We start from the raw sequence: 10636 nt of genomic DNA, 5'->3' as shown, positions 1-10636 counted from the left end.
AGCTCTTGTAGACCAGGCTGGTCTCAAACTCACAGAGATCCGCCTGCCTCTGCCTCCCAAGTGCTGGGATTAAAGGCATGCACCACCACCGCCCAGCTACCAACCCATTTTCTTATAGAGCCCAGAACCACCAGCCCAGGGATGGTACTGCCCATAGTAAGCTGAGCCCTCCCACATCAATCCTCAGTCAAGAAAGTGCACCACAGGTTTGCCCTCTGGCCAGTCTAATGGGGAACATTTTCTCAGTCAGGGCTCCCTTTTAAAAGACTTTAGCTTGTGGCAAGTTGACATAAAACTAGCCAGCACAGCTTCCCATCAGAAGCCTATGTTGTGTCCCAGATTTAATAGTGAATCATTACAAAGCATTTTTGCTAAAGTTTAAGTGAGGCAAGAATTTTATTACAGCTATTATTGCTATTCCATTTAAGTAGTAACAAATGATAAAAGGATTTGGAAAGAAGAAATACTACTAATGCACTTGTTCTTCAACAGTGTAACTACTCTATGACACCAAAGAGAGGTTCCAGACAGCTTAGTTAGAATTTAAAATATGTGAGCACAGTGTCCAGAACCAAGATTGTTGGAGGCCAGAGCTGTAGCTCAGTGGTAGAGCACTTGCGTACCTCTGCAGGTCAGATCGCTGGGTGAAAGTCTAATAATACTGATGTACTCTGTGGATAAGAGAGTGCCCTGTAGCCGAGCTTGGTCCTGTGTTGCCAAGGATAAACTTGCACCCATGATTCTTTTGCCTCTATCTCTAAAGTGCTGGTCTTAAAGACGTGTGCCACCATACCTGTTTTATGTAGTGCTGGTTTGGGACCCGGGGCTTTGTGCATGCCAGGTGAGCACTCTACCAACTGAGCTAACAGCTCCACCCTTCCCCCTTGACCTTTTCTTTGGTTTTTATTGACTGAGTTATCTGTCCCGCCTGGTCCCTGCAGTCATTAAGTCCCAAAGAAATCACACAGGTCTACATTAGTTGTAAACTGATTGATCCATTAGCTCAGGCTTCTTATTAACTCTTTTTTTAAAAGAATATACCTCTTATAATTTATTTATTTATTTTTTTGGTTTTCCGAGACAGGGTTTCTCTGTAGCTTTGGAGCCTGTCCTGGAACTCCCTTTGTAGACCAGGCTGGCCTCGAACTCACAGAGATCCGCCTGCCTCTGCCTCCCAAGTGCTGGGATTACAGGTGTGCACCACCACCGCCTGGCTATTAACTCTTATATTAGCCCATTATTCTTGTCTGTGTTAGCCACGTGGCTCTGTACCTTATTCAGTGAGGCAGTCACATCTTCTGTGACTGGATCAGGACTGCAGACCAAGCTTTCCTCTTCCCAGAATTCTCCTGTTCTCATTGACCCGCCTCTACTTCCTGTCTGGTTGTCCTGCCTATGTTTCCTGCCTGGCTACTGACCAATCAGCTTTTATTTAAAATATAATTGACAGAATACAGACCATTATCCCACACCAGTTTTTGTTTTTGTTTTAAAACACAGTGACTCATATATTTCAGGCTGGCTTTGCTAGTAGCTGTGGATACATTTTGACTCCTGATCTATTTCCTAGGGCCATAGGTGTGCACCACCATGCCTGGCTCCTTCTAGTCTTCTGAATGAATTCATTGAGACTCAGACTCAGCCTTTGCCCCACAGTACTGTTATATGAAACTGATGTGAGAGCTACAGCTCCCTTGTGCAGGCAGGCCACCGCTCATGTGCTGTGTCTGTTCCAGGTCGCAGCTGATCAGAAGCATGTTCAGCATTAACCCCCTGGAGAACCTGAAGCTCTACATCAGCAGCCGGCCGCCCTTGGTGGTTTTCATGATCAGCGTCAGCGCCATGGCCATCGCCTTTCTCACCCTGGGCTATTTCTTCAAGATCAAGGAAATTAAGTCTCCAGAAATGGCCGAGGTACAGTATACTCCTAATTTCCACTTGTGCTGGATGGACCTTGTATTAAGTGGGGGCAGCTCTTTTTTATTTTTGAGGTCTCACTCTAGTGAAGCAAAGACTGGTCTGCAACATACTATATATTTGCTGATCTAGAATTTGAAGTGATCTTTCTCCCTCAGCTTTATGAAAAATATTGGGATACTATTATGTGTTGTGTATTACCACACCTAGAGGTTTTTCTTATGTGTTTTTGTTGTTGTTGTTGTTGTGTTTGTTTGTTTTGAGGCAGGGTCCCATGTAGCATATACTGACCTTAAACTCCAGATTCTTTTGCCTCTGCCTCTCAAATGCACAGATCCATCCAGCAAAAGATATGTATTTATACAGAATTTCCTGTCTTTTTCCTTGTGAACGTTTTGTTAGGGTATACTTACATAGTGGGTTTTTTTTTTGTTTTGTTTTGTTTTTTTGATTTTTCAAGACAGGGTTTCTCCGTAGTTTTTGGTTCCTGTCCTGGAACTAGCTCTTGTAGACCAGGCTGGCATTGAACTCGCAGAGATCCGCCTGCCTCTGCCTCCCGAGTGCTAGGATTAAAGGCGTGCACCACCACCGCCCGGCTTACATAGTCGTTTTAAATAGTAGTATCAGTTTGTGTAGACTATTTCAGTAGAGAAATAGATGCATTTGGGATAGTGTATTTATAAAACAAAAACCTGAGTCAAAAGAAGGCTGTAAATTGTGGCGTACTTCTATGATACAACAACGGGAGATTGAGGCAGAGGCGTGTGAGGTCGGGGCTATCCTGGGCCATGTAGTAAAACCTTGTTTCAAAAGAAGAGAGAGTGCTTGAGCTAGGGAGTCCACTTCTTCTGAGAGTCATGTTACATGGTTGTGAAGTTGTGACTGGGACATTTAAGGACGCAGAGCCACCTTCTGCCTTTCTCATTTGTACAGGTGGTATTTTTATTAGATAAGGGGTCCTATTGACCAGGGCACCATGTAGAAGTGGTCGAGGATGTAGAGAAGGAAGGAGCGGAAACAGTGTATAGTGAAACGTGTGTGAGATGCTTTGCTGAACCCATAACCCCGGGTGCTGGTGGCGCACGCCTGTAATCCCCACACTTGGGAGGCAGAGGCAGGCAGATGTTGTGAGTCTGAGTGCTGGGATTAAAGGCATGAGCCACCACTACACAGCCATAAATACATAAATCTTAAAAACGTTTTGTTTTGTTTTGGATTTTGTTTTTGTCTAGATAGGTTTTCTCTGTGTAGCCATGACTGTCCTGGAACTCAGAGATCCACCTTTTTTTTATAATATTTATTTTTAGTTTATGTGTATGAGTGTCTGCCTGCATGTAAATATGTGTATCATGTGCTCAAGGAGAACAAAGGATATCAGATGCTCTGGTACAGGAGGTACACATTGTTGTGATACCATGTGGGTGCTGGGAACCGAACTTGGTTCCTCTGTAAGAGCAGCAAGTGTTCTTAACCACCGAGTTCTCGGCAGCTCTCACAGCCTATTTTGTTTTTCCTTTATTTACTTTTCTTTTATGTGTATGGATGTTTGCCCACATTTATGTCTGTACCATGTGTGTGCAGTGCCAAGAGAGGGCGTCAGGTCCCTTGGAACTAGAGTTAGAGTGAGTGCTAGCAGCCCTGTGGGGCCAGGAATCTCTCTGGCAGTGCTGTCTTATCCACTGAGTCATTTCTCCAGCCCATCGAGATCCCTTTTTGAGTTTGATCTTGAGGCTAGTTGGTTTTCTCTTCCATATAATCTGCTGGATTCTCAGATAATGTGTAGAGTGTGCAGTTGAGGTTTCCAGGGCTAACGTGATTACATCACCCTGTTCTGCAGGTGAGGATGGTGGTAGTTATGGCTGGGGACAGTCACTGTCAAGTCACTTTTGTCTTCTTGTCCTGTGGTAGCAGTTAAGGATCATTGTTATTCCTGCATTGAAGATGCTGGGGCCTCATATCTGTCTCTCTGTTTTACTTTGCTGAAGGATTGGAATACTTTTCTGCTGCGCTTTAATGATTTGGACTTGTGTGTATCAGAGAACGAGACACTGAAGCATCTCTCCAATGACACCACCACCCCTGAGAGCACCATGACCATTGGGCAGGCCAGATCATCCACTCAGCCGCCCCAGGCCCTGGAGGAGTCAGGTCCCATCAATATCTCAGTTGCCATTACCTTGACCCTGGACCCTCTCAAGCCCTTTGGAGGGTACTCTCGAAACGTCACACACCTGTACTCCACCATCCTTGGACATCAGATTGGACTCTCAGGTGTGTCAGCTTCTTCCCTTTCAGAGCTTTTAGGCAGCAACTGAGATAGACTCAGGGTTCTGTTTTGTTTGTGAGTGATTCTCCTCTTGAGACTTGGACTTACTCAGGTCCAGAAGGAGTGGTTGCTGTGCGCCTTCACTCAGTTGGGTTGTAAAGCATCATACGCACTCTCTTGTTTGTTGTTTGAAACAAGGTTTGTCTTTGTATTCCTGGCTGGCCTGGAACTAACACAAAGATTTGCCTACCGCTGCCTTCCAAGTGCTGGGATTAAAGGTATGCACACCATCACCTGGCCATACACAATCAGAGGGGCTGGAGAGATGGCTCAGTGGTCAGGATCACTGGCTGTTCTTCTAGAGGACCTGGGTTCAATTCCTAGCACCACATGGTAGCTCACAGCTGTCTGTAACTCCACTTCCAGGGGATCTGATACCTTCATACCAATGCACATAAATTTAAAATAAACAAAAGCTTCTCAGAGTCAGCACTGATGGGTCCAGAGGGACAGCTCAGTCTTAGAGCTTGTGTGTGTGAGGCCCTGGCTTCCTCTATAGCATTGGGAGAGGGAGTAGGGAGGAAAAGGAGAGAGAATTTCAAGGTACAAGGTCTGTTTCTGACCTCAGTATAATTGACCTTTGATCAGCATAGGTTTTACTTGCACAGGTCCAGTTATACTTTATTTTATTTTATTTTATTTTATTTTATTTTTATTTTTTTTGGTTTTTCGAGACAGGGTTTCTCTGTGGTTTTGGAGCCTGTCCTGGAACTAGCTCTGTAGACCAGGCTGGTCTCGAACTCACAGAGATCCGCCTGCCTCTGCCTCCCGAGTGCTGGGATTAAAGGCGTGCGCCACCACCGCCCGGCTACTTTAATTTTTTTTATTATTGAAAACTTTTTTTTTAATTTATTTATTTATTTATTATGTATGCAATATTCTGTCTGCGTCTATGCCTGTAGGCCAGAAGAGGGCACCAGACCCCATTACAGATGGTTGTGAGCCACCATGTGGTTGCTGAGAATTGAACTCAGGACCTTTGGTAGAGCAGGCAATGCTCTTAACCTCTGAGCCATCTCTCCAGTCCCTATTGAAAACTTTTGTGTGAAGCTGGGTGGTAGTGGCGCCCGCCTTTAATCCATCCCAGCACTCGGGAGGCAGAGACAGGCGGATCTCTGTGAGTTCGAGGCCAGCCTGGGCTACAAAACCTAGTTCCAGGACAGGCTCCAAAGCTACAGAGAAACCCTGTCTTGAAAAACCAAAAAAAAAAAAACTTTTGTGTGTATAAATGTTGTATGGATGTATGTACATCCATGTGTATTCCTGGTGTCTACAGATGGCTGAAGAGGGCCTTAGATCCTCTGGAACTGGAGGTACAGATGATTGTGAATCTCTACAAGAGCACCCAGTGCTCTTAGCTGGAGCCATTTCTCCAGCTCTCTATTTGAAACCAAGAGAAGTCTAAGCAAATGTGAAGATGCTGTATTAGGTCATGAAGGCCGTGGGCCAGGCATGCTATTGCACTGATAATCCCAGCTGTGGAGAGTGAAGCAGTAGGATTTGAGTTTCAGGCTCTGCCTCAGAAACAAAAAAGCCAATGGCACATACCTTTAGTCTCAGCACTCAAAAGACAGAGGCAGGCAGATCTATGCAAGTTTGAGGCCATCTAGTCTACAGCAAGTCCAGAACAACTGGGCTGTATACTGAGACCTTGTCTCAAAACAGAACAAAACAAAACAAAACAAAACAAAACAAAACAAAAAAAAAAAACGAAAAAAAAAAAAAGCCTAGAGGATTAAAAGAAAAAAATCTGGTGGCACTTGGTAGAAGCAGGAGGATTGTAAGTTCAAGGTTATCAGTATTGAGTTTGAGGCCAGTCTGTGCAACACATAAAACACAAAAACATTGTAGAAGCTCAAAATGAACTATATTCTACAGTCTTTCTGTGATAGCTTTGTAGCCAGCTTCTGATTGCAGTGGGGTCATGAGTGTCCACTTAAAACATCTTAGTTTGCTAAGTCACCACTGTGTGCGCAGTTCATCTGTCCAGTCAGTGACAGTGGCACACAGCAGTCAGTGGGTTTGCTGTTGTGTATTTCTCCTTGTTTATGATAATGAATATTTATGTGCTGGTTGACTGCCGATGTTATCAGTCAGCATCAGGCAAAATTAGTAGTTAAGTCTGGGGAGTCAGGAATTCTACTCAGTTTTTGAACTATGTGGGAACCAGCACCTGAATACCATGTTGCTCAAGACACAGTGTGTTTACAAACATCTATAAATAGGTGTGTTCTTCTGGGGTTTGTAATACGTTGCCATTTTTATTTTGTGTGTATGTACAGTAACATGTAAGGTCTGAGGTCGTTCCCCGGTAGTTGGTTTTTTATACGTGGGTTCCCAGGACTATTCTTCCTTCACCATGGGACTTCCTTGCTCTTGGCCCACTGCACTGTCATGCTGGTTATTTTAATATTGCTTATGATGCTGAAATTTGAATCAAGGCTTTGTGGATGTAAAAAGTGCTCTTTCAGGCCCTTTCTTAACTTAAAATTTTCAATTAAGCCTGGTGGTGGTGGTGGTGCACACTTTAATCCCAGCCCTCAAGAGGCAGAGGCAGGTAGATGGATCTCTCTGTGATTAGACCAGCCTGGGCTACAGAGTGAGTTCCAGGATATCCAAGGCGGTTACACAGAGAAACCCTGTCTTTGAGGAAAAAAAGTAAATTATGTGTGTGGCCTGATATCATGGAGGCCAGGGGAACAGGATTCCCTTGGGACTGGTGTTACAGACAGTTGTGTGCTGCTATATGAGTTCTGTAAATTGATTCTTAACCACCGAGCATCTGTCCTGTCCCAGGTCTGCACAGTTTTAAATGCCCACCATTTATTTAGCAATGTGCTAACTTTCAGGAAGAACTAGAAAAAACCTCAGACCCTTGGAATTTGGGGGTCATACAAGAGGCAAAAATAACAGGAATTGGGTTGTTGAGGGCTTGTCTAGTATGTCTGAGTTCCTGGGTTCAGTTGCCAGTACTGTAAAAGATAAACCAGACAGCAGCTAAAGTCTATATACTGCCTAGTTTGTTTGTTTTTTTCTTTTCTTTTTTTTTCTTTTCCGAGACAGGGTTTCTCTGTAGCTTTGGAGCCTGTCCTGGAACTAGCTCTTGTAGATCAGGCTGGCCTCGTACTCACAGAGATCTGCCTGCCTCTGCCTCCCAAGTGCTGGGATTAAAGGCATGTGCCACCACTGCCCCGCTATATACTGCCTAGTTTTATGTCAGCTTGATATAACCTAGAGTCATCTGGGAAGAGGAAACCTCAATTGAGAAAATGTTCCCACTAGATTGATCTGTGGGTAAGCCTGTGGGTTAATTTTAATTGGTGATTTATGTGTGAGGGCGCTCCTGGACTAGCACACCTGGGTTCAATAAGAAAGCAGGCTGAATAAGCCAAGAGGAGCAAGCCAGTAGTCAGTTCTACTCTATGGTCTCTGCACAGCTCCTGCCTCCAGGTTTCTGCCCTGTTTGAGGTCCTGCCCTGACTTTGCTATGCAATGGAGTGCAACCTGAGAGATATAAACAAACAAACCCTTTCCTTCCCAAATTGTTTTTATCACAGCAATAGAAGGCTAACTAAGACAGTTCACTATGAATTAACACTTAGAAGGTGCTTAAAATAATTGCTGGCACAGAGGAAATGCTATCTAGAGATTTGTTAAATGTATTTACTTTTCTGTTCCTGTGATGAAATACCATGATCAGAGTGCCTTTTAAAGGAAAGCTTAATTGGGCTTAAGGATCCAGAGGTTTGACTTTATGATGACTGATGGTAGAGCAGGCAGGGCTGCAGGGACTGGAGCAGCAGCTGAGAGCTCACATCGTGATCCAAAGCAGGGGGGCAGAGAGCACACTGGGAATGGAGGAGGCTTTTAAGCTTTAAATCCTATTCCTGTGCCTCATAATCCTTCCCAAATACTTATACCAAATGTGGACTAGTGTTCAACATTTGAGCCTGTGGGGGCCATTCTCACTCAAACTACCACGTTAAATAATAATAATAATAATAATAATAATAATAATAATAATAATATCCCATGGCATATGGCCATACCTGCTTGTATGTGCTAAGCCTTTCAAGGTTTGGGAGCCCTTGAAAGTGGAAGCTGGAAGACTCTGGAAAGGCTTTTTTCATCCTGAGGGCAGGCTGAGCCTTGGAAGAAAAACCTTTGGTCCCTTGGACCACAAGGGGCTGATGAGGTCTTACCTGTTGCCTTTGGCTATTAAGAGTGGAAAGTTGATGCCATGATAGTAAGGGTACAAACCACTCCTGTTTGTTCCAGGAAGCAAACATACCCTTTTCTCCTTATGACCTTAGAACATCTTGATTCAGTGCAAACTTCACTTTCTGGTCACAAGGCCTTCCCTAATTCTATTAGATCTGCTACTTCTGCACGCGCTCTCTCTCTCTCTCTGCGTGTGTATGTGTGTACATGTACAGAGACGCTTGGGTCACATTCATGGCATGGTAGGTTTTGAATGAAGTAATACATTGGTACAGAAAATTACTGCACTCAGTTTGTTCAACTCTGTTCCTGCCTGGGCTCTGGAATGGCTCTCTATCGTGACTGAAACACACAGTAGCCTTTGTGAGCTGTACTAGTCAATCAGGTCTCATTGTTCAGATCAGGACTGTAGCTTCCAGAAATCCCATAGGGCAGGTATGCAGGCCAATGAGTGGCTGTTGAGTTTGGCTTCAGACTCATTGGAGTACCAGAGAACAGTCTGAATTTCTGCTCGTGCCCACCAATAAGCCACTAATTCTTCTACAGGCAGGGAAGCACACGAAGAGATCAACATCACCTTCACCCTGCCTGCTGCCTGGAACGCTGATGACTGTGCCCTCCATGGCCACTGTGAGCAGGTGGTGTTCACAGCCTGCATGACCCTCACAGCTGCCTCTGGAGTCTTCCCTGTCACTGTGTAAGTGGAGACCAAGAGAACAACCTGCAGGAGTCAGTTCTTTCCTGTGTGGGTTCCAGGGGTGGACCTCAAGTTGTTAGACTTGGTGGCAAGCACCTTTAACTTCTGAGCCATCATGTTGGCTTCCAGGACTGTTAAGTTTAATTTGAAATCCTAACTTCTACATATACAAATGTGCTGGGCTGGGGTTGTTTGCTTAGCATTCATGAAGTTCTGGGATCCATTTCCCACACAGAATCATGGGAATGGTGGAGCACACCATAGTCCCAGCACTGGAAGGGTTGGGTGGGAGGATCAGAAGGTCAAGGCATCTTCCTCTCCATGGTGAGGTCAGGACTAGCCTGGGGTACATGAGTTCCTGTCTCAACAAAACAAAACAAAACCAGAAAGAAGCCCCGTCCCAGAGCTAGTGATTGAGTGAGGTAGTGAACGAGATGCGGCCGCTCTCCAGATGCCTTTCCTGCTGAGTCATACTGGCACAGGAAGGAGCCAGGCCCCTCCAGAGCTGCCTAAGGGGAAAGGTCCTATTCATCTGTGACCCAGAAATTAATTTTTATTTTAGATTTCTTTTTTAAAGATTTATTTATATAGTGTTCTTCAGGCCAGAAGAGTTGTGAGACACCATGTGGTTGCTGGGAATTGAACTCAAGACCTCTGGAGAGCAGCCAGTGCTCTTAACTGAGACAGGGTTTCTCAGTAGCTTTTGAGATTGTCCTGGAATTCACTCTGTAGACCAGACTGGCCTTGAACCAGAGATCCACCTTCCTCTGCCTCTGGAGTGCTGGGATTAAAGGTATGCGCCACCATACCTGGCAAGAACTGATCTTTTTGTCTCAGTCTCTGGAATTCTGGGATTATTGGTGTGCAACTATATGCCTGGCTCCTTATGTGTTTATTCAAAAAACAAAACATTTGGATGTATTGATGCACACCTGTAATTCTAGCATTTGTAGGCCAGCCTCTGCTTATATTGAGATCTTGTCTCAAAATACAAATAACAATAGACCATCAAAACATAATGGCACTTTACCAGAGAATTATGGTAATTGTTAAAAACGTCTTGTTTCTCCTTTTGTTATGTTGCTCTGTTCAGTGTTGCCAGGGGCTGCGTGTAGAGGGAGCTCAAATAAATGTTTCAAGTCACTGAGCTGGCTTCCTTCTCTCCCCTGTAGTCAGCCACCTCACTGTGTCCCCGACACATACAGCAACGCCACACTCTGGTACAAGATCTTCACAACTGCCAGAGATGCCAACACAAAATATGCTCAAGACTACAATCCTTTCTGGTGTTATAAGGGCGCCATCGGAAAAGTCTACCATGCTTTAAATCCCAAACTCACCGTTATTGTTCCAGATGTAAGTGAAACAAGTTCTGTTTGTGTGACTGTGACTGTGACTGTGACTGTGACTGTGTGTGTGTGTGTGTGTGAGAGAGAGAGAGAGAGATAGAGAGATAGATAGATAGAGAGAGAGAG

At 44.7% G+C, this 10636-nt stretch overlaps 1 protein-coding gene across 1 annotated transcript in view; it reads left to right on the top strand.

Annotated features, from left to right (window-relative positions):
• The window catches only part of Tmem248 (transmembrane protein 248), an 18269-nt gene that overhangs the window by 4311 nt on the left and 3322 nt on the right, over positions 1-10636 (top strand). Inside the window, exons 2-5 of the mRNA XM_005344677.3 lie at positions 1737-1914; positions 3903-4188; positions 9011-9161; positions 10334-10517. Coding sequence (XP_005344734.1) covers positions 1756-1914; positions 3903-4188; positions 9011-9161; positions 10334-10517 — 780 coding nt within the window. The 5' untranslated portion in view covers positions 1737-1755. The remainder of the gene's footprint in view (positions 1-1736; positions 1915-3902; positions 4189-9010; positions 9162-10333; positions 10518-10636) is intronic.

The sequence above is a fragment of the Microtus ochrogaster genome, chromosome 2 (genome assembly GCF_000317375.1).
Source record: "Microtus ochrogaster isolate Prairie Vole_2 chromosome 2, MicOch1.0, whole genome shotgun sequence".
NCBI lineage: Eukaryota > Metazoa > Chordata > Mammalia > Rodentia > Cricetidae > Microtus > Microtus ochrogaster.
The sequence above is the reverse complement of the archived record's forward strand: the minus strand, read 5'-3'. Positions and strand labels throughout refer to the sequence as shown.